The sequence below is a fragment of the Aquila chrysaetos genome, chromosome 2, assembly GCF_900496995.4.
Source record: "Aquila chrysaetos chrysaetos chromosome 2, bAquChr1.4, whole genome shotgun sequence".
Taxonomy (NCBI): domain Eukaryota; kingdom Metazoa; phylum Chordata; class Aves; order Accipitriformes; family Accipitridae; genus Aquila; species Aquila chrysaetos.
Window position 1 is genome coordinate 9,103,584 of NC_044005.1, and position 24,349 is coordinate 9,127,932.

At 42.6% G+C, this 24,349-nt stretch overlaps 1 protein-coding gene across 1 annotated transcript in view; it reads left to right on the forward strand.

Annotated features, from left to right (window-relative positions):
* MTHFD1 (methylenetetrahydrofolate dehydrogenase, cyclohydrolase and formyltetrahydrofolate synthetase 1) overlaps nt 1-24,349 on the forward strand; it is a 42,560-nt gene that overhangs the window by 1,790 nt on the left and 16,421 nt on the right. The window contains exons 2-16 of the mRNA XM_030033920.2: nt 5,912-5,996; nt 8,368-8,427; nt 9,132-9,185; nt 9,540-9,676; nt 9,798-9,898; nt 10,222-10,358; nt 11,768-11,879; nt 16,382-16,509; nt 17,178-17,275; nt 17,980-18,153; nt 18,672-18,808; nt 19,099-19,145; nt 21,238-21,345; nt 21,431-21,505; nt 23,290-23,392. Coding sequence (XP_029889780.1) covers nt 5,912-5,996; nt 8,368-8,427; nt 9,132-9,185; nt 9,540-9,676; nt 9,798-9,898; nt 10,222-10,358; nt 11,768-11,879; nt 16,382-16,509; nt 17,178-17,275; nt 17,980-18,153; nt 18,672-18,808; nt 19,099-19,145; nt 21,238-21,345; nt 21,431-21,505; nt 23,290-23,392 — 1,556 coding nt within the window. The remainder of the gene's footprint in view (nt 1-5,911; nt 5,997-8,367; nt 8,428-9,131; nt 9,186-9,539; nt 9,677-9,797; nt 9,899-10,221; nt 10,359-11,767; nt 11,880-16,381; nt 16,510-17,177; nt 17,276-17,979; nt 18,154-18,671; nt 18,809-19,098; nt 19,146-21,237; nt 21,346-21,430; nt 21,506-23,289; nt 23,393-24,349) is intronic.

Below are 24,349 nucleotides of genomic sequence, written 5' to 3' on the forward strand. Positions count from 1 at the left end.
ATACAGGAGAAAAGATTGCTTAGTTTCCAGCACGTCTCCAAGGTGTTTGGCTGAAGCCCATTTTCCAAAGGCCTCAAATCTTGACCTGAAGACAACACAAAATGGAAACATAATTGCAGCTGTACAGCTGCCCTCCTTCAGTTGGTTTATTTCTGCTGTATTTATGTCCAGTATAGCAAACCCATCGTGTGTTCTACGGGAATGGGCCTTACATAGTTCTGCTTTTTCCTAGCGGAGTGCTTGAAGGAGGTAGAAGGAAATGGGCTCTCCGCCCTGCAGATACCTGTCCCTTTCTTCCAGATCCTCTAGAGAAGTGCTGGTCCAGAGGATTGTCCTTGTCCAGAGTCTGCCCCCAGGCCAAGAGTCTGGCAGCAGAAGCAGTGATAGGCATGTGACTTTTCTAGGAATTTTCAACTGAATTGCCTGTTGTAGAAAGGGAGAGTTTCTGACTTGACTCAATTGCAGTCTTTTCAGTTACTATCTTTCAGGGGGCTTTTTTTGTTATTTTATCCTTTAATTGAGAAAACTGTTTGTCTGTAAGTCAGATATTGACAGGTGAGGTGAATCAATCAAGTAGTGTTACAGCTACATAATTCTGAGTTTCTGTGAGTGTTTTAAATCAAAACTCCTCTAAGTTTTCTGAACTTCTCCTGCCACCAAGCACCCCTTCGCCAAAGGGAGGTGAAAAAATACCTAATTCAGAGTCGTGTCAGTTATTTAAACAAAAATCAGGTAGATAGTGGCGTTCTTATTTTTGTGAAACATGTAAAGAGAATAAATACTTTGAGAGAGAGCTTCCTTGTCTCTACAAATAAGGAAAACTTGATGAGGAGATAAAACTAGCTCACACCTAGAAAGTGAACTCTGTGGTCCAGTACTGCTCAGCACCACCAAGCAGGCCCAAATATGAGCAAGAACCCCTTGTATTAGGTGCTGTACAGACACAGAATGAAAAAAATGGGACTCTGCTCCAAAGAGGTTACAAGCTAGGAGAAAACATTGTCTGGTGGACAGCAGGGCCACAGTGCTGTCATCTGTGCGCATCGGCACCAGGTTACATGGAAAGGGGGAGTCCTAAGGGAAAGAACCTGTAGGGGACTGCCATGTCCCTTTTGTGGAAGGAAGAAAATCTCGATATCACTCTTTGTGAAGACAGACCATTGTAGATGTAGCCCAGAGTATTGTCTGGAGTGCTTGCAGCCCCACAAAGGTGGATTGAGTCCTTATCTGTTTCTCTTACATTTTCCTCTGATTAAATCACCTGATAGTTGGGTGTTTTATGTGGTATCGGTTTTGGGGTGCAGGCCTGATTGGTGTGACTGATGTTGCAGCATGGGAAGCTGGTCATGACAGTTCATGGTATTTTAATTCATGTTTGGGGCAAACTCTTCTGTGTAAATTTTAAAGACTCAGCTTTATGTGAAACTTAAACTCTCTTGTTCTGTTGGCAGCCAGCCACATTTGAGATGTTCCTCAAATGCTGCCTATCCCATCCCCTACAATGATTGCTTCTTCAGCTCAGCCATTTTGTGGCCCTCACTGGACTAGCATTCTGGACATGACAAAAAAGCCTATAAAAAAGCAAAAGTATCTTCATGTATTTATCTGGCCTCAAGAGTGGTCGGACAAGCATTTGAGCTGACACAACTGAAAGAGTGGTTAAAAACTGTGGGAGTGTGGAAGTGGTAGAAAGAAGCAAGTAATTCCCCTATGAGATAATGACAGTGTGCCAGGATCCTGCAGTGGTATGGCAGGAGACTTATGAACAGATTCCAGCTCTGTTCTCTAAACAGTGTCTTCCATCAACTGGAACCATCAAGTTGAATTACCGGCAGCATTCAGATAGACTTTCCCAAGGCAGTTCCCATTCCAGTGCCACTCCATTGGGACAGCCAACCTGTGACTCTCTCCAGGAGAGACTCCTTTCTGTCTCTTCTTTGGGGTGCCAGTAGGATGTTCTGTGGCACGCTTGCTTGCAGCCTCTTCACAGTATTTGAAGATAAAGCAGTTGTCCTGCTAGCTAGGACATGATGCCGTGGATGTTTGCAGTGTGGAGAGACAAGCTTCCCCTTCTCCAGTTTCGTTTCTTTTCTTCTCAGGGGGGCAACAGAAAGTGAGCAGTGGCAGTGCTGCATGCTCTAAGGAGGAATGACTACAGGGACCACAGCCCTGACCAAGATGGTGCAGGACCTGGGGAGGACCATGAGCCTTATACAGCCATTTCTGGAGGGCTGCAGCAAGAGCACTTCTGTTGCATGTTTCTGAAACTTTTGGGAAATCTGTGATCCAGGCAGTGAGGCCAAACCCTCCTCTTTGCGGGCAGACCTCTTCTAGAGCATCATTGTCTCTGAAGGAGGTGTTTGCCAGGTCATACATTTGGCAATATTCACATAGGCCCAGGGCCCCATTACCCAGAGAAGGGACAGAAACACAGCCTGAGGTCATCTTCAGTATGGTGACGTGTATGCTCGCACCATAGCCACCCCAGCCGTTGTGTGTATATAATCACATAGGGGTAGTGGTGGGGTCTGCCTGAGGAGGCACTAGCATGGGAGCTGTGCATCTCTCTCCATTTACAGCAGAGCTGGAGGAGTGTGGTTTGTCCTTTGCTGTTCTGTGAAATTCACTTAATTTAAGTTCAGCCACTGTTGCAGTCTAGAGAAAGAAAGGCTAGCAGTTTTTTTTTAATGTTTGGAGGTGGCTTTTGCACTGTGTGCTTAGAGCCATGTGCTGTCCTTAACCTGCGTGGACCCTGGACCCTTGTTTGCAGTGTGAGTTTGTTTGTGGAAGAGCATGTGGGCACAGGAGGGATCTTAGCGTCAGAGGGGAGGCTTTTGGAGGAACAGCCATGGACAATTGCAAATTTATGTTTGAAGACTTCAAAGTGTTTTCATATGGCAAATAAAAATGTTGTTAATTTATCAACATGAACTTTTATCTTTGTGAAGACCTGAGGTCCACAATAGAATTTTGCAAACTGTATCACTAAATAGCTGCTAGCTTCAAAGATTATTTTGTATTTGTAAGTCTGCAGAGATAAAACAAGGATTTTTTTTTTTTTTCCTTAATTTTCTCTCAAACCTTTGCACCTGTGGCTTTTGTGGTAACTAGAGAGCAGTGGTACATAACACTAGGTGGCTGTCTAAGAAGTGATTTCTTGATTCAAGGCTCCTAAAGCAAATCAGCTCTGGCAGCACCAATTTATGTGTTTGTGCATGCTACCTTTCTTCAGTAACTGAAGGGGAAGTGAGCTAGTGCCTAATTACAGAAAATGACAGCATCGTAATATGTGAACAGTCACGGCTGCTGGGGGTGAAAGCATGCCATAGCCCTGCCTCACAGAGGAAAACTAGACCTTTGGATGGGCTTGTTTCTCCTCCACTGAGAAGACTGGATTAGAAGTAGAACCCAGAGCTGAGACCCTTTCCAGTTCACTGTCCCTTCAGAGGGCTTTACTGCATCATAAATTAGGACACGTTTGTTTGCATTTCTTTTTATTTGCTAGCCACAAACCAGTGCTGTGCTTTTCTTACCGGAACACTGGAGGCTGTTCTCAGAAATAGCTCCCTCAAAGAGCTGGCCTGCAGCACCCACTCAGAGGTCATGCACAGTGGTGACGCTTCTTGAGATCACTGCGTTGTTGTTACAGGCTGCTCATGAGCTCAGGTCCTGTTGTGTGTGCAGCAGTAGATTTGGTGCCTTCTCTAGGGGCTTACAGCTGGAGTGAAAGGAGAGGCAGTTGGTGATTTTGCTACGCAGCAGATGAACTTTTGTCACTCAGCGTGAAGAATTGCTAGGACAAGGCTGATGAGTCCAGAAAACAGTGTCATAGCAGGCCAGACTTTGTGTCAAGTCTTTTACAGAGGTAATAGCTAAAGGAAGCCTAGGAACTACTATTTCTTAAGTAAAATTGCAAACAACTTATTTAACTGAAGCTTGTTAAGAGACTTTGAACAGCTTGGCCAGATGCAAACACCTATAAATACTCTGAACCTGCTCTTCAGGTGCAGCAGAGCTCTGACCATGTGATTCAGGGGGCACCAGGAGAGATGCATGATTTGGGATGGAGCAGGAGGCTGTGTGATTCCCCAAGATGGGACTTTGAACAGCCTCAGGGCTGCTGCTGGCTGGGCCAGCTACAACTGTCCTCTGGGATCAGAGCTGCTGATTTGCAGCAGAGCCATGTGCTGCTTCCATTTTCCTTTCTTCTTGCCTCTGGCATTTCTGATTTGGAGCTCATAGTTGCAGGGTAGAGTTGGCTTCACCGGCTATCTGTCATCCTGGAGTTTCCCTATATGGCAGGAATTGCAGCCTCCCAGCTGGCATCAGCTACTTACTCTGTCCTCATACCCTTGCTGTTTGAATTTTTAATGAACTGGCACCAACAGCACCTCCTCCAGTCTTGGGAAGGCTGGTTCCACTTGGGAAATAGCAGACCTTGTGATACTTATTTGAGGGTAGATGAGCACAAGGAGACCATCTGTGTTTTAAACAGTAAGGCGTTTGGAGCAGGGCAGATTTGCTAAATGTGATAGTAGCATATTCTCATCTCTTTGAGAATAGTGGGTGGGACACAGGCTGGAGATCACATGGAGGAGGACAGACCTGTCAAGCCTCTAGTGTCCTGTGAGGTTTGCTTACCTGGCTTTTGCCTCTTGAGTGAGTATCTCCTACACGTGCAGTGAAGTGCCACAGCCTCCTTCCATGGAGGGAAGATGCCCATCAGATGGGCATGAATGGCCAGTTCTTCTCTCTGAATCCCAAATACCTCTGGTGAGGAGACAGAGCAGTGGTGCTGGGGCTGCACCCAGGCTTTTGGCAGAATTTCAAATTTGAAAGAGTATGTTGGGCCTGGCACCAGGACCTCTTCCTCACCACCTTCCCTGGTGAAGGATCATGCATGTGAGGCCAGATAGTGATGGAGAAATTAGAGAGGGTTGCAAGGCTGGGGAGGGTGGTGACAGTGGCTTTTGAGCTGTCTATGGCTAATTTATCAGTGATGGCTACTCGTTATCTCTAAAACATTGCATAGTAAACTCAGTATGAGTTCACAACTGGGCTAGATTAACTAATAAGTGAATCCTGTCATGCCTCCGTTTCAAAGATTCGTTTTAATAATTGTATCCTTAAAGTTGTCTTCACTGAAGAGTTGATCTGAGCTGTGTACCAGGGTTTAGCTAATTTTCCTCACTGCTTCACTTCTGTCCACCTCCCATTCTCCTTCCTGCTCCCATGGAGAAATCTTTGCCTTGTTGGGGATCTGGGACTGGGGGCATTTTCTTGCATGCGTGTTGGCAAGCACAGAAGCAGACTGGAGGCAGGAAGGTGAGTGTAGGACTGCAGCCTACCCAGCCTGGGTTAGGCCAAGGAGGCAGGAAATAGAAACATATAGTAATGACCAACTGTAGAAGGGGTATATCTTTGGGTACCTCCTGTTTGTTTAGCAATTTTCCAGGGTTTTACCATTGTAGGTTCATTATCCTTTACCAGGACAGCATGTGTGACTGTATTGACTGGTGCCTGTGGAAGACAGGTAGATTTGGTATGGCATATGTGGAAGGAGGCTTTGCTTTTGAGTAGGGAGTTTGAAATCCCAGGAGTTTCCATGCCAAATTTTGTACTTTTTTTTTACCCTTGTATCTTATGAGACTGTGAAGAAGAGGGTGAAGAAGCACAATGTGGTCTTTTAAAAAAAAAAAAAAAGAAAAAGTTTGAATGAAACTTCCAAAGTGTCTTAGTGATTTATGGACATTAATCTTATCTGGAGATTGCTGGGACCTGGGTACTCAAGGTATAAGTATGTGCTTGCCAGTCTGCCCATCTGTCATCTTTTCAACTCCTGACTTATCACTGTATGAGAATTCAGGCCCTTGGTTAACTTCTACTTTGTTGGGTTTTTTTCCATCTTCAGAGAAGTGAGAGAGAGACTGAAGCAGCAAGTTGTTGAGATGAAAGAGAAATTTCCAGGATTCAGACCAGGACTTGCAATTTTGCAGGTATTGTTTTCTTTAATGACAACTATAGAAAATCTGTATTGCTTTGCAATGGTAAGTACACATCTGATGACCTTCATCAAAGCTGATGTGCAAATGGTAACATGTTATAAGGCACAGAATAGCAGAGTTCCCTGTGAGATGGTAACACAGTTCCGTGATGTCTTTTCCCCAAGTACCTGGGTGCAGAAACATTTTGGGGTTGATTCTTTTTTTTTTTTTTTTTTTTTTCTTTCATCAGACCCTTGCAGTTCTCCGAGCGTTATGTTTGTGAAATGGTGAATAGGCTTCTTGCCTGTTAAGAGGAAGCAGTGCTTGTAGACTGTATTCCAAGTCTCAGCATTTTTGTGAGCCCAAAGCCTGTCGGCTTTCAGAGATGTATTTGTACCAGAAATCTTTGAAATGGGGTGTTTATTAAGGGATTTGGTCTACTGTTATGTCACAACGTGGAGAGGCAAGGGCAAAAAAACAAAAAAGCAACCAAAACCACCTTTGGCCAAGAACACTTTGAGTGCAGGGAATGGAAGAAAATCCCATTGCTAAATTTGAAGTCTGTCAGAAGTGTGAGTAAGTGCTAGAGTCTACACAGAAACTCTTGGGGAGGAGAAAAGGACTCATAACTACAGGGTTTTGGCCTGTGTTTGGCAGAATTAAAGTGGTGGGGTTTCTTTCCTTGCAGCTATAAAAAATGGAAACTCTTTGTGCTTAGATCAGAAGGTGACTAGCAGTAGCAAGTGTCATGTAGCAGGAAGGAACTGTGTGGCCACAAAGGATTGGTGGAATGAACGTGGCTGCTTACAGAAGTGGCTTCTGTTCTTATTCAGTATTTTGGGCTCCTGAAGAGCTTTTCCCATCTCTGGATTCCAGTGCTGAGATCACTATAGTATACAAAGACCATGCTCCTCTTCAATGCCAGGAACAAATTTGTTTGTGGTTTGGTTTTTTTCTGGTTTTCTTTTCCATTAGCTTTAAGAAGATTATCTCTACAGAAGACTTGTCTTCAGGTGTTTAGAAGGAAGGAGGAAGGTGTTTTATTTAAAATCTAGTAAGGAATACTTTGATGGAAGCTGCTGAACTGCTGACCTTGTAAACTGTCTTCAAAAACTGCTGTCTTCTAGTGCTATTGGAGTTTTTTCTTGGTTGGCCTGTGTTCTCTTCAATCCTGGGTTGTCTCAGAGTCCTTTACAACCTGTTTGCTCTTTGGCTCTCTGACACTTTTGTAAACCAGCAAATGGTCTGGGCTTGGAGTTCATCTCCTAATACTGATATGCTCAGCTGTCTATTTTTCAGTTAAGTCAGGACAATTAGCTGTTTCTGATATGTAGCACCCCACACAATATGTGCTCTTTTCTTGGGAGGTATCTGGTGTCCTCTGAGCTCAGAGTAGATCAGTTAATCTTCATTTTTTGTCTTGTAGTCAGTAATGTCCTCTTTTGCAGAATATATGTTGTCTGTTTGCTGACATTTGATGCCTGCTCTCTTTCTTCTTTTCTGCCCTGTATGAGGTATACCTTTTCCTAAACTCAGCAGACTTTAAAGGGGAGACAGCCCCTTTGTCTAACCCTTGGGAAGAAGAACTAATGTATGCTGGGTGATCAGGTAATGCAGTCACCCCTGCAGCCTGTAATCTGGTGAGAACCAGGGATAGCTCCCAAGTACCAGGGAACAGGGTGCATATCAGCTTTTCCTTATTTGTCCCTCATTTTCTTAAGGTTACAAGGAGTATTACCTTTAACAGAACATACTGGATGTTGCAGATAGTCTTCTGAAATACAATTGTACTGTAGTCACCCAGTACTGCCAAAAACTACAGGCATTTGTTCCACTTGCTGCTTTCTCTGTGCACTGCTTTGTTCTTGTTTTGCTGGGGGTTTTTTTGGCAGGAAAATTCTCAAGGTACAAAACAGCAGTGGAAGAAATCTCTCCATCAGGGCGTACATATGTGCATAAAATTAAGATTCCTGGGTATCAAAGAGGCCCAACTTTTCTGAAAGCCTTAATCAGGTAATTGGATGTTATCAGCACCTGCTGATCATGTTAATTAGCTAGAGGTTTAACTTTCTCAGATGAGATAGCAGGCAGTATTTTCTGTTTTGGAGACCACTGTGTTTCTAAGGTTTTTCAACAGGTGTAAATAGTGTTTATGCAGGAGATCAGACAACTTGTCTTTAGCTGCCTCTTACTTGAAAGGACACTTTTTCTGTTAACTCCAGCTACTTACAGCCTCTATCAGTGTGTTTTACAGTTATTCAAGAATACCTCTGTCTCCTTGATGTAGCTCAAAGGAAGCCAAGGAAGCTAAGGGTTAAACCCATCTCAGCCGGTGACTGGGTCTCTACACTGCAGTGTGACTCAACTGTCTTTTCAACCTTAGGTTGGAAATCGGGATGATTCAAACCTCTACATTAATATGAAGCTGAAGGCTGCTGCTGAGGTAATGCCCAAACTCTTAATATTTCTTTTTACCCTCCTACAGTAGGTCAAATCTGAGTATGAAAAAACAGATGCAAATCAAATAGTTTTGTCTAAGCTTTGCTCTTATTGGAGAAACCAATGTTGGCTTGAATTCCTTGTTATAAGGAAGTAGTATAGGTGTGTAACCTGACACTTAGCCAAGTGGGGTACTCCTGTAACAACAGTGTGGGTTGGTGCCACTTTTTGTGTGATCCTCTCCTAGATGATGTGTGTCTGAAGTGCTGATGCTCTGTCTTTCCTTTCTGTGGCCATGCACTTATTTTCCCTGAATGTCTTGTACCTGCAGTTCCCTTGCATCTGTCACTGAGTGGTACACTGCATGCTACAGCAGAGCCGAGAATGTAGATGAGTCCCTGTTTCCCTAGGTGATAGCTGGCATCTTCTCTGCTGGCATTTCAAGGCAGTATGCTGTCAAGCCCAGATGATGTTGTTCATGTCAGAAGGTGAATAGGACAGCTGAAGTATGGACCAATCTAAGCAGGCGAAGCACTCATCTTTTTTCTTCTCTTTCATTGATGGTATTTCCAAGTAACAGGACTGTAGCCACAGGAACAGGAGATAGACCTGGGAAATGTGACAGAATGTAGCTGTGGCTGGGCTGGACTGAGAGAATAGCCAGATCAATTCAGAAATCAGATCATTTGTTGGTATTCTCATTTGCAGATTGGGATCAGTGCCAATCACATAAAACTGCCAAACACAGCAACAGAAACTGATGTAAGTAATACAGCCAATAATGAAAAAATACATAATTTTGGTTTTGAGCTCGAGGTAAACTTATATTTGCCCTCTCATCTTATAAAAAAAGACTGCTTCTCCATAAATATTAACTCATGAAAAAAATGAGATTATTTTATTTTTAAAAGAAAACTAAACCACTACAATGTAAAATTTAGAGACTTTAACAGGTATCTTTCTAAAAATAAAAAATGTGAGTCATTTATACTCTTGGGTGGAAAAACTAAACATACTGTGTGTGTCTGCTAATCCAGATAGGATTATGCTTTTTCCTTTGCATCAGTCATATTTCAGTTTAACGGCCATTAGGTTTTTGGTCTTTACTTGTTGTAGGTCCTCAAGTGCATTGCCTCTTTGAATGGAGACTCTGCTGTTCATGGCTTTATAGTGCAGCTGCCACTTGACTCTGATAAACCCATCAATACAGAAAAAATAACCAATGCTGTTGCACCTGAGAAGGATGTAGATGGGTAAACTGACTTCACCCCTGGAGAGCATGACAGCTACTCCAGAAAGAAACTTTTTTTTTTCTTTTGAATGGTGATCATGAGGCTGAGAGTCTTATTAGGCCTTTATTCTTTCAAAATACAGCCTAAGTAGCATTAATGCTGGGAAGCTCTCTAGAGGCGACCTTGGAGACTGCTTTATTCCCTGTACACCAAAAGGATGCATGGAACTTATCAGGCAGACAGGTAAGGAGGTTGCCATCCATTATTCATTACTGCAGTAGTCTTCAATAAGAGGAGAAATTATGCACGTTGCAAGGCTGTGCTTCACATTGAAACTTTTTTTGAAATGCCACATTTCATCTCTGCCTTTTCAGATAGTAAAAGAACTAGTTTTAAAATGGTCCTTCCTTCCTCCCTCCCAACTCCAGTTTCCTATCACACACAGCCCAGAAGAAAAATAGTAGCCAGACTTAAACTGACCAAAAGACTCCAGGCCCATTTGAGTTAATTCGTACTAGGATGCAAAATGACCTATTTTTACTTTCTCCTAATTTTCTGTGATGCAGGCATCCAGGTTGCAGGGAAAAGAGCTGTAGTGGTTGGCCGCAGTAAGATCGTTGGTGCTCCCATGCATGACCTGCTGCTCTGGAATCATGCAACGGTAACCGTTTGCCATTCAAAGACCTTGACGCTGGCTGAGGAGGTAAGGACAGGCTGGATGCATGAGGCTGTAGTTACCTGCTGCAAGCCAGTGCTGCCTGCTGCACATTGCTACTTGGTGTATTGCTACTCTAAGTCGTTGGGTCTGGGTTGTCTTTCATCTGAAACAGTTTCCCAGTCCCATTCATTGCATGGTTGTGTAAATACTTCTACTGGAATAGGATCCTGATTATTTTTGGCCCTTAATTAGAGGGTTTTAATTATAACAATAAAATTATTATTTTTGTTTTCTTTGGGCAAGCGCTGAGAATTTAATCATCCCTTCCTAATCTTCATGTAGTGGCCTGCAAGACAGCATATGTTTTTGTTTTTTTCCAAAAAGGCCAGGTGGTCTTTTGCTTTAATGGCTGGGAAATGCTAGGCCAAATGTTTTCTCCAATTGTTTTTTTTCCAGTCTATTTTCTGTGACTGGGAGTTGGTACCATTTTCTCTTTAGCAGTGAGAGTGACAGAAATAGCGTGTTGCTGTGCTGCCACCTACTTCGATTTTGTAGAGCAATCAACACTGCCAGGCTCTGTACGCAAGTATTAAAGCTGAAAAGGGGGTAGGTGTGTTTGAATATAACTCACAGAGAAGATCTGAAACACGGCAATACTTCATGGCATTGAGTTACTGTTCAATAAGACTGTCATTAGGTTGATTAACAATTGAAGTGCTAATTCTTAATGAAATCTTAAAAATAGTTTATCTCCCTTGAAGATTAAAAGAAAAAATTCCAAGGGATAGCAGCTTCCTAAGCAGACATGAATGAAGCAGTGCAAGAACTGATGAGAAGCTTTAGTCAGAGTCTCTAGCACCAGCTTTGTGACCAGATCTGTCAAATTTACTGAGTGCTGTGTGAATGAATATTAGTGCTGAATTACAATCAGCTTTCCCTGGAGTTGCATGTTACACAGTCCTGGACATAAAAACCGCAAGACAGTGCTGCCACAAGTGAAGTGCTGCTTAGAGTTCTGTGCAGGGGTTGTTCTTGGCTGCTGTCTGATGAGTGCTGGGTATATTTCTAGCATTGAAAAGAGCAGCTGAATATGCAGGGATATTTGAAGGGAGGAAGATAAGAATATGCAAAGGCTTTAATTTTATCTAAAAGTAGTCTGTATGATCTACTTGGGAATCATGGAGAAGTTCAAAGGAGGTTGTGAAGTGTTGACTAGCAATAGTTCAGGGTAGGAGTGTGAAAATAGGCTATAATTTCTGGCTGCAGGAGTTTATCCCTGCCAAGGAACTGCTAGCTACCTTTAATTGCTGATGCCCTTCCATCCCTACGATCGCAATGGGTGAGCACACAGTTTCACTGCAGTTGAAGCTGATCTAAGTTGCTGCTGAAGCAGCTCCTGCATTCTTCCACTGCTGGTGTGATACAGAGCTGTTTATTTGGTTTTGTTTTTGTAGGTTGGTAAAGCTGATATCCTGGTGGTTGCAGCTGGTAAAGCTGAAATGGTAAAAGGTGAATGGATCAAACCTGGTGCAATTGTAATAGACTGTGGAATTAACCATGTGCCAGGTGCGTGGGTAATGTATAAAGAGTGGGGATGTGTTTATTTGTATATAAATGCAGTTGCTAAGTAAGTACATGGATACTGTTTCCTTGGTGCTTCTAGTGGATGCGGACTTCTTTCTCTTTAAAGTCTGTCTTGGGGATGACAACCTCTGAAGATGCCAGAATAAAAAAAACGGTTAGTCTGAAGTACTGTCCCAAAGCAGATCAGTGGCAGTTTTGTTTCTGCCTTCAATGAGGCTGATGATTATTAGAGTAAAGAAGAGGCCTAGGAAATATTACAACAGAATATCCATGTAATTTGCCCTAACTACAGTGAAGTCTTGCTGCTGTTGTCACTTATAAGCGCACAGCTTTGCTGTCATTGCTTTGCAGTTAGGTCTGATTAAGCTGTTCTGTTTGAAATACATAAATGGCAAGCAGTCCCTTAAAGTAGCTGTGGATTTGTTGAACTGCAACATTAACTTCTTAGGCTTGAATGGCTGTTGTCTTGAAACAAAGCAGCTTCTGCAAGAGTATTGGTGACAGTGGCTCTGGCATAAAATGAAGTGCTTTAACAAAAGGATTTTAGGGTAGGGTTTCACTTGGCTACACCTTCCTTGTAAAGGAGGAACAGACAGTCTGGCAATTTCTGTTTTCATCTAATTTAAAATCCAAATTACAGCTATTGAATGATATGGAAAATTAGTCACCATCCAACTATCTCTGTGCTACACCCACAAGGCTTTTAAAAGGTAGTTTTCATAATTAATCAGTCATTTTGTTGCCATTATTTAATGGAATGTAAAGAAATTTCTGTTCGGCAGTCTTGTTCCTCAAAGATGACATTGAGTTGCATTTAAAAACATTAGTCCTCTGTCTAATTAAAATTAAAAAGTCATCTGCTGTTGCTGTTTGTTGCTTGATGTATTTGTGCCAAGCTACCCAAACTTGGGCAATTTGCCAAACCCCACAAGGTCACTGCTGATTTGCATGAAGCAGAATGGTTTGGAGTCTCCCCCACAAACATGTTGCAAAGAAAACTACCATTGTGTTTCTGACATATGATGGTTATGACCTTTTTTTCAGGGTTGATGTGAACTGCATCTCTGAGGACACATTCCTGTTTCTTTGCAATTAGTCTGCCTTGGGCAGTGCCCTGAGATCTGAGCTTCTTGTACACCCAGCCTAGTCAGTGTTGCGTGGCAATACGCTTAATGGCGTTGTGAGACTTGCTAATCAGTGCTTGATAGAGTACCATGGCAGTTGTCAGATTTCAAAATGATGGATGCCACAGACTTTTTTCTGTGGTTTTCTGAAGCTGCTGAGTTTTCCTGACTCTTTCTTCCCTTCTGATAGGTTGCAAAAAAGTTTTCAGATTAATCTTTTGGGAAATCAGTGCCAGAATTGTGGGAATTGCAATGCTACAGAAAGAATGGCAGCTGGTTTCCCAGCCTCTCCAGCTACATCACTGTACAGATAGAATATTGCTGCTAGCTGTGATGGTGCTTTGAATGTGGCAGAGAGAGAAATAGCACAGTTGCCATGCATCCTACCATAGCTGTAAGTGCACCCAGCTAGGTGCCTCCTAGGTGTAGATGTGAGTTGCAGCTGGGGGACATGGCAATCTCTGGATATGCCTATACTTTGCAAGTTGGGGTGCCCTGTACGGGCAAATCCCAAAATGATTTGACATATCAGGACATTAACTTCATGCAGGCTTGCCAAGTTGGAGTTAAAAAAAGTTATAGCCATGTAGTGCCATGCAAATGCCGCTGTTGTGCTTTTGAATGGAGGGCAGCCTGTATACTCCCAAGGCTGCCAGTTTGGAGGCTAGAATAGGCAGTTTACGCACATCTGGCTTTGTCCTCATGTGTACTACAGCTGAACAGAATTTCTTCCAGGTCTCCAGGTAGAGAGGAAGAGAGGATCTCCTGAAACCTCTATGAGAGCAGACAAGTGTGTCTTATTCCCTTTCCAAACTGGATTGTATTTGTCTTTCTCTCCCCACTGCTGCAGCTGAAGGGCTAGTTCAGCAGATATTCTGAAGGCCTTATTCCAGGCCTGTAGAAATTGCTCTGCTACAGGAAGGGAGAGCAGTGCAGGCAGAGGATACTCCCAGACATGGCATAGTCTCTGGAGTGTCCCTCTCTGAGTCCTGATGGAGGAAGCAGCCCTGTTCAAAGTCCTTCTCTGCTATGGGATTTTGAAGCCCTAGCCAATAGGGAACCTTGAACAGTAGGATATGAGAGCAGCAAAGGAGGATCAGCCTCTGTGGATCTTGGTGCTATGCTCTTCAGACACCAGAGGAGCTAGAAAGACACAGAAAGCCTTGACTTGATGTTCTGTTTATATCTTTATATACTGGGAATCAAGTTGGCATCACAGGCCTATAAGATCAGATTGTGTTGGATCCCTCATGAAACACCTTTCCCAGTGGTGTCCAGAAAAAGAAGCAGACTGCAGGCAGGCGGTCTCATGTTTTACAGATGAGGGTCATGTATGGTCTTGTGTGTTTGTAGTCATATATCCACCAGAAATACATTACAGTTGCATGTACACTGGCGCAAATTTGCTTGGAAGCCACGTGGATATTCCCAGGCCTCGTCTGGCGAAAGTAGGACTGTGAATTAGCTCCGGTCCAGAATCCGCACTGAGGCCATCCCTCATGCAGCTGTCTCTGGAGATAGATGGAGATCATCATACCTGTTCATTCCACATGTGTAGGCATGTCCTTCACTTCTTTAATCTCAAAGTCCTTGGATGCTCTCTCTCACATGTTCCAGCTGGCTAGAGTACCTGCTGGACCAAAGAAAACACAGGCACTGGGAATGGTTATAGTGTCACTGATACTCTCTGTAACTAGTTTGTGGTTTGGTTTGGTTTGGTTTTTTTTAAGAGTGGGTTGATGAATATTGAGAAGGTGAAATTATGGGGAGAGGTAGAAAGTGTTGTATGTGAGCTTTCCTTCAAAAGAATATTTTAAAGGTAATTGAATAGCTCCTAAGTTGTGCTCAGCAGTGCTTGGCGTGAGGTGCAGATGCAGGGACTGGGGGTTTGTTTGGCTTGTGCTCATCACTGTGTCTGTGTAACAGATTAGGCTGTTTGTGTTCAGAGTGCCTAATTCATCACTTGTTTTCTTCATTCTTGGGCCTGGAGTCTTCCTGGCCAGGGTGGCTGGTAAGCCTGCTTGGCATCCTTGGAAGAAAATATTATTTTGTTATTTGCCTTTTGCAACCTTAATTAAACTAGTCTCTAGGCTGGAAGGCCAGATTGGTCTACAGTTCAGGCAGCAAAGCTGACAGTGGCTGTAGAAACACTGTTTAACAACTATGATGTTGTTCAGGCTTTGAACTTTAGGGAGCAAAAGTGTTGCTGAAAACACAAACACAGCAAAACATCCAAGCTGCTAATTGTCAGTAACAATGCAGCTAAAAATTAGTGTTGGCAGGAGCTGCTTTTGCTATCTTCAGGTTTTTCACACTGCTTAAAAGTTCCCCTAGAGTCCTCATATCTGAAATGAGAATCTGCCACTCCAGTAGAAACTTAAATTTTCTGTTTTTGATATGCTGTGTCTGTAATCAGCAAGGGCCTTAGATGACTGTGCTAGTTTACTAATACCTTTTGTCTTTTTCTCTCCTTATGGCTGAACTTAAAGGTCACCACTGGTAAAAAGTGCTGTCTCTGCTTCTGAATTGTCAGGTCATGTAGTGCAGCAGGATACAGTATTTTTTTTTTGCCAGAGAGAAAGGGGATTATTCTACTGGAGCTCTCATAAGCCACCTGTGAGGTTTTGTTTTGTCAAGACTCTGATCTCTGTGAACTGCAGTATTTACCAGCCCATCATTGGAATGGCAATGAGTAATTGAAAAGCTCAGCATTATCTGTCCTCAGTTTCTGTAAAGGCAGGTGATTTTATTCAATAGTAAGGCCTAGATGTCCTCCAAAATGGAACAGAGCAAATGTAAACCTGGGTTTTTGGAACAAGTCAGCCATGTTTCTTCTCTCACTACTTCTAGACCATTGGTCTGTATCTCCTTCAAATTGGAAGCTGTACTAATCCTTCAGAGCACTACAGCAGGAGCAGTGAGAGGATCGTTCAGGTGACTTCTCTATTGTATGTCCCATTTGTGTTTTATTATTGCAAAGATGTAAGACTTAGTCTGTGCTTTGGTCCCCCTGCCTTTGTTTTGGAGTCATCTTCACACTGTCCTGTAGGCCATGTGCCACCCACTGAGCAAATACTTGCATCCTCAAGAAAAGGGAGATCTATCTGGCTGAGGACAAATGGCACTTAATGGGAAGATATGTTGCATGAGCTGTTGGCACTCTGTGAGTGAAGTATGATGATAACAGCTTCATCTTGTGATGTTGTTTTAACTTTTTATCTTTCTTTACAGTTTCCTGGGTACTCAGCTTCTGTTTTGTTTACTCCAATGAGGGAAAAGACTTCAGCTTCAATTGCTGCTGCTGCCTCTGTTGTTTTGGTGAAATGTGATGTGTAACTTACTTTTTCCGTAAATCCCCAGACAGCACAAAGGCCAGTGGAAAAAGAGTTGTAGGAGATGTGGCATACAGTACAGCAAAGGAAAGAGCTTCCTATATCACCCCAGTTCCTGGTGGCGTTGGGCCTATGACTGTGGCCATGTTAATGCAGGTACGTGGGCAGACTGAGGCTGCTGGTCATCTCCTCTGCGTTTGCCTTTGGGGTATGTTGCTGCTGACCATCAGCACACTACCAAAGCAACTGGTGCTTCCTTCTTGCTCTTACAGAGATCTAGTTAGGACTTCCAACTTCTAGTCTAAACAATTTGGATTCAGTTAACTGAGGAAGATGATGGACCTTAAGGAACTGTTAGGACAGAGGTTTTTTTGGTTGGGTTTTTGGCGGGTTGGTTTGTTTGGTTTTTGAGTGTGTTCTCTCAAAACGGTGAGAAACAGGCTTGTCTTACAGTGCTTTGGCTGTAATTCTAAAACTATCTGTAGGGTGATTGGGTAAAAAGGAGGAGAGTAACAGTGTAAGCCAGCTCCCTCTATTTCCTGCTTTGCTTAAGAAATCCTGCTGGCACAGAATACCTCCAAAAATCCAGCATGCTGGAAGATAGATAGGTAGATGGATAGATGGATAGGGCGGGATTTTTTTTCTTTTACGAGAACTACGAGCAGAGTCTCATTTTGGATTGTTAGCAAATGCTTTAGTCAAAGCAGTTTGTGTTAATCCCCAACTGAGACAGATGGGAAGGGAAAACCTTTCTGAGTCTCTTTGTTAACCAGCATGGTTCATACAGTGGTGGTTGCTATAATGCTTTCTCATTCTCATTTTAGAGCACAGTAGAGAGCGCACAGCGTTTTCTGGAGAAGTTCCAGCCTGGAAAATGGAACATCCAATATAACCAGCTTATCCTAAAGACGCCTGTTCCAAGGTAATGATTTCAAATGAAGCCGCTGGCAGCATTCATGCAGTATAGTATTCACTTCTGTTCCTAATCTTTGCATAATACGGGGCATACATGTACGTAGACTGTAGCTGGCATTGAAGTTTGGAGAGAAGTAGAGAGAAAGCACTGTGAGGCCTTCCTAAGGGAGCAGAGCTAACCTACAGTGGTGCTGTGACATATGTTGAAGTGTAGGCTTCAGTCATCCTCATAATATTAAGGCATAAACATGGACTTCCACAGGTTCTTTAGGCCAGCTAGATAGTTGCTGATTCAGCAAATAGTGAGACACTTGTATTTTGGAAAATTTTCAGTCTGACATGGCAAAAACCTAGTGTATTGAAGTAGAAGTTGTTGGTGTCAAGTCCCCAAGGAGCAGTTGAAAATATACAAAATATCATAAGGGTGCATAACACATTGCCTACAAAAAGGCATTCTTGGGGTAGGAGGAGCAGAGGAAGGGTTGGTGCGGGTTTTTTTGTTGTTTGTTTTGTTTTAAAAAAAAAAGGCAGCTCTGAGGATGTGTCTATTCTAATGTAGCCAATATCGGTGGGATTGATTCAGTTAACTAGGAGGGGTTAAAGCTTCCCTTTTAAAATATAGATTAGATGTTTGTAGTTTATGCCGCCCAGAAGTGGGGAATTTGTGAGAAGTCTTTGGCTTATAAATTGACCTTGCTCTCTTTCTTCAAGTGATATTGAAATATCGCAGTCTTGCATACTCAAGCCCATTGATCAAGTTGCAAAAGAAGTTGGCCTGCTCCCTGATGAGGTGGAGCTCTACGGCCAAACTAAAGCCAAGGTTCATCTGTCAGCTCTGAAACGGCTGAAGAACCAGCCAGATGGCAAATACATTGTTGTTACTGGGTAGGTACTTCTTTAACTGAGCCATCACTTACATGATGTCAGGGTGAAAAGAAATTTTATTAGCATGGCTTGTCGTTGTCTTTTGGTAAAGTGACTGTATGGGGTGCTCTGGGTTTTAGTAAATCACACTGAAGATCTAGTGGTTTGGGAAATAGATTTATCTCTTGTGGCAAATAGTGGGAATGTAGTTTAACATTTCTTTCTAGGAGATGAATTGCTGTGGTCTGCAGGTCAGGGTTATGAAGGGCAGACTGGATTGTAGTCAAAGTTCTCCTAGTCTAGTAGCTTGCCTTCAACAGTAACTAGCAAGTTGTTTCAGATGAAGTTTTTTGGCAGTTATGTGCTGATTTGCCAGTCTCATTCCAGTTTTGAACTGATGAAGATTAGCTGAAGTCTGACCCAATCCAGAATTTGAATTGGTACTAACTGCAATCACTGGGTGACTGTTTTATCCCTGTATTTTGAATCTCACCCACTAGAAGGGTTTAATTTGTGTCTGTTCTGCTTTTTCACTGAAGGATAACTCCTACTCCCCTGGGAGAGGGGAAAAGCACCACCACTGTTGGTCTTGTTCAAGCCTTAGGAGCCCACCTTCACCAGAATGTCTTTGCCTGTGTGCGGCAGCCTTCTCAGGGGCCAACCTTTGGTATAAAAGGTATGAGCTGTTCTGTTGCTTGCAGTTGGACTAAATGGGGAAAGATGGCATTCAGAGGTTTTTTTCTGCTGCATTGTAGTTTTACATAATTCCCAGTTACAATTGCATTTCTTTTAAGAAAGAAAAACCTTGGGTAAGTTTTTCAGTGTTGTCTTCAAGTGCTGTGCTGGGATTTAAACTAAGCTGCTCAACAGTAGCTGCCTTCTTAAAGCCATTAAGGAAACACATGTAATACTACTCTGGGCTAGAGAGACCTTTATTTGCATGATTTGACTATTGTCTCTCTGTAGGTGGAGCTGCAGGTGGTGGCTATTGTCAAGTTATCCCCATGGAAGAGGTAATTCTTTATACAAAGCCTCATTGCACATATAGTTCACAGACCTTGGAAGAGATACTGCAGTCAGATAACTTAGAAAATCTTTTTTGTTTATAGCCCAGTGTAGCATTCCTAAGAACTGGATGCTTGAAAAACAAGCTTTTGTTTGTTTGTTTGGTTGGTTGTTTTTTTTTTTTTGTTTAAGTCTTTGGTTGTTTCAGAAGGGTGCCTGCATGGTCAGGGAACTTCATAGAACTGGCGATTCCCAGTTCCTCTGTTCCCTCCCCTTCTCTGCCTTGAATTGCTGTATACCTTTGAGCAAAGTACATCCTGTGCCTTTTTTTCCCAGCACTGAAATGAAGATGATAATGACTTAATACATTTTGGAAGCATATTAAGTAGTTCTGTCAGCAGCAGTGGTCACCAGCTCTTTCTGTGAGCTGTTTTGGTATACTTGTGTTTTAGATCACTAACGTGAAGCGGGAAAATGGAAGTTGGGAATCAGTAATGCCAAGACCTCAGCCTGTGGGGGACTGGCACTGCAGCATATTTCTGACGTGACTTGGCAACAAGTAAAATCCCGTGTCTGGGGGCAGGGAATTGAAATGCACGTGTAGCACGTGCTCTCGTGCTTCTCTCAACTCGCAAAGTAATTGCCTGTAGAATTCTACCTTTGTCTTGTGCACTATAGATTGACACAGGGCAATTTTAGGAAGAAAAGCAGAAATGATCAAAAGGGCTGTTTGTTCCAATTGATGCAGCAAGTCCATAAAAGATAAAAACGTTAGGGAGGCAGAATATTGATTTAGTCAGGTGCCAAGAACACGTGTGAATGAGAGATGTGACAGGAAAAATAATCTCCTCCTCTTTGGGAGCATTAATAAGAGGAGCCAAATACTTGACTGGGTGCAGCAGTGGGAAACAGCCCCACTCTTGGAACCAAACTGGCTGAAAGGACATTCTTTAAGTATGACCCATGTGGTATAAATACGCATAGTTTTGTGGGGGTGTTTTAATTGATGTGTGTCTTGTAAAATTGAAGTATGTGGAGTCACTAGTTACAGTAATGACCTTGATACATCATTTGATATTTCTGCATGTAGCTTTCATCCTAGGAAAAGATAGCAAGTGAAAAACTTTTGAGCTCATACTGCAGAACCAAGGTAGTAATAATTGCTTCTTGTCACATGTATGTAGAATAAGACAACAATTAGCATTTACTAATTAGGATTTATAATCAGTGTGTGACTAGCTGCATTCCGCCTTTAGCTATCTTTTTTAAGACCACAGTAGCAAGGCTTCAATGAAATGGTATTGTAAGCTCTTCTGTCATATCACCTTTTCTAATGTCCCCTTTTCATCTTCCTCCTTTGTGGCTCTGCTGCAGAGGAAAAGGATTGTTTGAACCACACCTCTTACTCCCCTGCCATAATGCAAGTTTTTCATGTAAGCTATGTATCCCAAGCCATTTGTCAGTATAGCTACAGTGCAGCCAGATAACGCATGCAGACAAACCCACTCAAACTATCTTTTAATGAGATAGAACCAAGAAAACTACTAGCAGTGTCACTGTGTAGTACGTGGTCTACAAGTTCTGCCTACGATAACGTGTGTTTGAGTGGTTAGCTTATGCAGAGCTCTGTGCAACCACAGCTCTACTGCTAGCGCTGCACAAGGTTGCTAGTTTCAATTTAGCTCAGATACCTTTGTGGGAGCAGCAACAGCTTCAGCTAATGGATGTGTGAAACCTGTTGTGCAAATAATGAGAGTGGGTCAGAAGGAAGGTGAAGGAGGAGCAATGCAGATGTGCCATACCATGGTCTTCTCAGGTGTCAAGGAGCCTGTGAGAACTGTTCTTGTGGGAAAAAAACACCTTTTTATTTGGAAGCTTCGTTCTGGAAGTTTGTAAAATGACATAAATGTGGGGGAGGCATTTTTCTGGTTTAGAGAAATTCTTTCCTCTTCCACATACTGCACTGAGCAATCTCTCCCACTCCACCCTCACCCACTTTAACATTGCTATTAATACTTTTCTTTCCATCTGTCTGCGATGAATTGAAATAAATGAAAATTGCAGCAGGATGAGGTAACTGATATGTTTTATCTCCTCTAGTTTAACCTTCACCTCACTGGTGACATCCATGCTATCACTGCAGCCAACAACCTGGTCGCTGCTGCTATCGACACACGTATATTCCATGAGCTAACTCAGACTGACCAGGTACGATCCTTTCTTATGATGTATTTGGCCAAGATATTTTAGGTGTGCCAGCAGTGCTAATTAACTACCTGTTTCATTCTGCAAGGCTCTCTATGATCGTTTGGTGCCTTCTGTCAATGGTGTTAGGAAGTTCTCAGGCATTCAGATCCGAAGATTACAGGTAAGTTCACTGGTTTCGCATTGGTTTCTGGTTCTGTTGCATTTACTCATCCTTTACGTAGGCAGAGCTAAGTTACAGAAACCCTCATGTTGTCCTCTAGGTCGTTCTGCTGGCATTTAATTTTTACATAAGGTGTGCTGAAGTATGGTAGCCCTTCCTACAGCACAGAAAACAGTGAGATGCAGCCCCAAGGGGAAGAATCATTGATGTAACTCTTTATCGTATGCTGTATGAGTAATGCAGTGGGAAGAGGCAAAGGGGTTAGTGCCCTTTATTAGTAGTGTCAATTCAGTGTCTGCAAGGCACTTTTAAGAAAGGACCAGAATCAGCCCCTGTACCTTACACCCAGTTACAGCTAGAGATGAATAGTTCCTTTGTGACAGCTATATCGATAATGCACCACAAAGAAAGGCAATTTATAAAGTTCAGCAAAAAGAGAACATAGAGAATTTTTTGTCCTATCCAGATTAAGAAAGCAGGGAATAATAGAAAAAAATACCTGTCCCCTACATTCCCCACTCCTCCTCTCCCCAAAAAAGAATTCCCAGTTAGATGAGTAGCCCTGTCATTGAGTGGCAATCCCTGAGCAGACCACAGCTCCTCTGATCCTCGGAAATTAATGTGGGCCAGCATCTGTCCCTGACTTCTGCAAAAATGAGGATTCACAGAGGAATAGTTTTGCACTGGGCTTGAACCTTCTGGCTAGAAGGACAGTCTGGGGCCTGCTAAGTTCATTCAAAGTACAGACCTGTTTGTACAGTATTCACGCTGGATCAGTTGCCCATTTGGAAGTCAGGAGCAGTAGTCAGACTACTTAGGAAGCTAAAACTCTGATTTATTGATTGGCTATAATTTCTCAACCATTAGAGACTGTGTGGTTTGCTTCCACTGCTGAGCAAAGAAGGTATGTCATACTGCTTGGTGTTCCTGATGGACCGCTGAGGGAACTCTACCCTAACCACTCTTCTGGTTATTAAATGTCGCGATGTGAATGGGATGCTAATATTCCAGAAAGATGATATCTTTTTTTGTTGTTGTTTATTTCTTTTTCTAAATGATGTGCTTGAAGAGGAAGAGAACAGACTTTCTTCTTCCTTGCTGCTCTTCAGGAGAAAAATACAACTTAGCTGTCTAGTTAATTAAAAAAAGCTTGCTCGTTCATAAATCAACTCAATCGTTTTGCTCGTTCCTAAGCTTGCGGTTGTATCAGGCTTCTTGAGATAATTCTTCTCTCAATTAAGCAACTTGGCAAACTGCCCATCCCTCTCAGTTTGTTCAAGATCAGCTTTCTGGGATGCTGACAGCCTTGTGACTGAAATGTTTAATTCCTCCTTTGTGCTGCTTAACCAGCATGCTGAAAGCAGTGTCTTTAAATACGCATGCCTGTGTGCAGTGACCCTAGGCAAACTAATGAGAAATGGATGTAAGCATGTGAGGCTAATGATTAGAACAAGGTGTGTAAGGAACTGCAGAGCACTCTCTCTTACTCTTTCTGTAGATGCCTTGCACAAAGCTTGGTGACAACCTGCCCTAATGAGCCCTATTGTCTGCCTTGCCCTCTACTAGCTGGCCAGCAGCAAGCTCTGCTTCCAGATATGCACTGATATGGATCGTCTTACATTGTTGTGGGGTCTAGGAGAAGGGGCACCAAAAAGGCATCCCCTGCTTATTTCTGAATGTGCAGATGCTGCTGCTGAAGGCTCATTGCTCTCTAGTGAAAGGTTCATTTCTGTGAATCTGCTTGTTATACCTTTTTTTTCTTTTATTGTCCTTTCCTCCCATAGAAATTGGGCATTAACAAAACTGATCCTATGGCTTTGACAAAGGAAGAAGTAAGCTTATTTGTGAGATTGGACATTGACCCAGGCACCATAACATGGCAAAGAGGTACAAGAGCTATTAAATGAAAGAATTATTAAGAAACAAAATGTGTGTCAAAAGAGAGGTTTGCAAGTGCAGCAGGAACTGTTTCCTGGGAAAATGGGAAAGAGGGCAGGACTGGCCTCTCCTGAGTGTTTGGTGGGATAGATGCCTGCAGCTGGGATCCTTTTCCTAAAGGGTGTGACACAGGGGCTTGAATCTGCTCTGAATTCACAAAGATTAAGACTTCACTAATTGGTGCAGGTTTGTGTTTCTGGATTTGTCAGTCACTGAGAGAGTTGAGTGGGAACTGTAGCCAACAGCCTTTTTACCTGACTGAGAAAGCTCCATGAGCAGCAAGAGGGTTCTGCTCTGGGATTAAACTCCGTTTTAATCTGCCCACTTGCTCTCTTGGGCACTGACAGCAAATAAAGGCCAGATTTTTAAAATATTTTTAAAGATACCTGAAGGTAAGATCAATTTCTGGTCTGGCAGATTTAATATTTCACTAGCAAAAGAAATCTCAAATACGGACTTTTTTTTTCTGATTTAGACCCCAAGAATATTGCTTTTTCTTCTTTTTATTAAAATACAGTGTGAAATGTATTCTCCAAAATTTGCTTCATAACCCGTAAGGGGCTAAAGTAGTCTGCCACGTGGGAAGTATTTTATTAAATACTTAGAATTTTTCAAGTGGATAGTAAGAAACAGCAAATTTAAGGCAGTATTTGATAGTTTGTGTTTCCAAGGTAATTTGAGTTAATGGGGCTGTGTGAAACTATTCTCGCTAAATAGTAGAATCTGACCATTTTATCACTTAGCTTATAAAATGATAATGTTATTTCTTTTTTGGCTGTCATAATTTCCTGATTTCACATTGACTAATGATTGTGAAAAAGCAAGTGGAATAATACTAGCAGCTCTGCTTTTTAGAGAGGCTTTGGACTTGTGGTTAATGCACACAAAGGGAGGTAGACTTCTCTG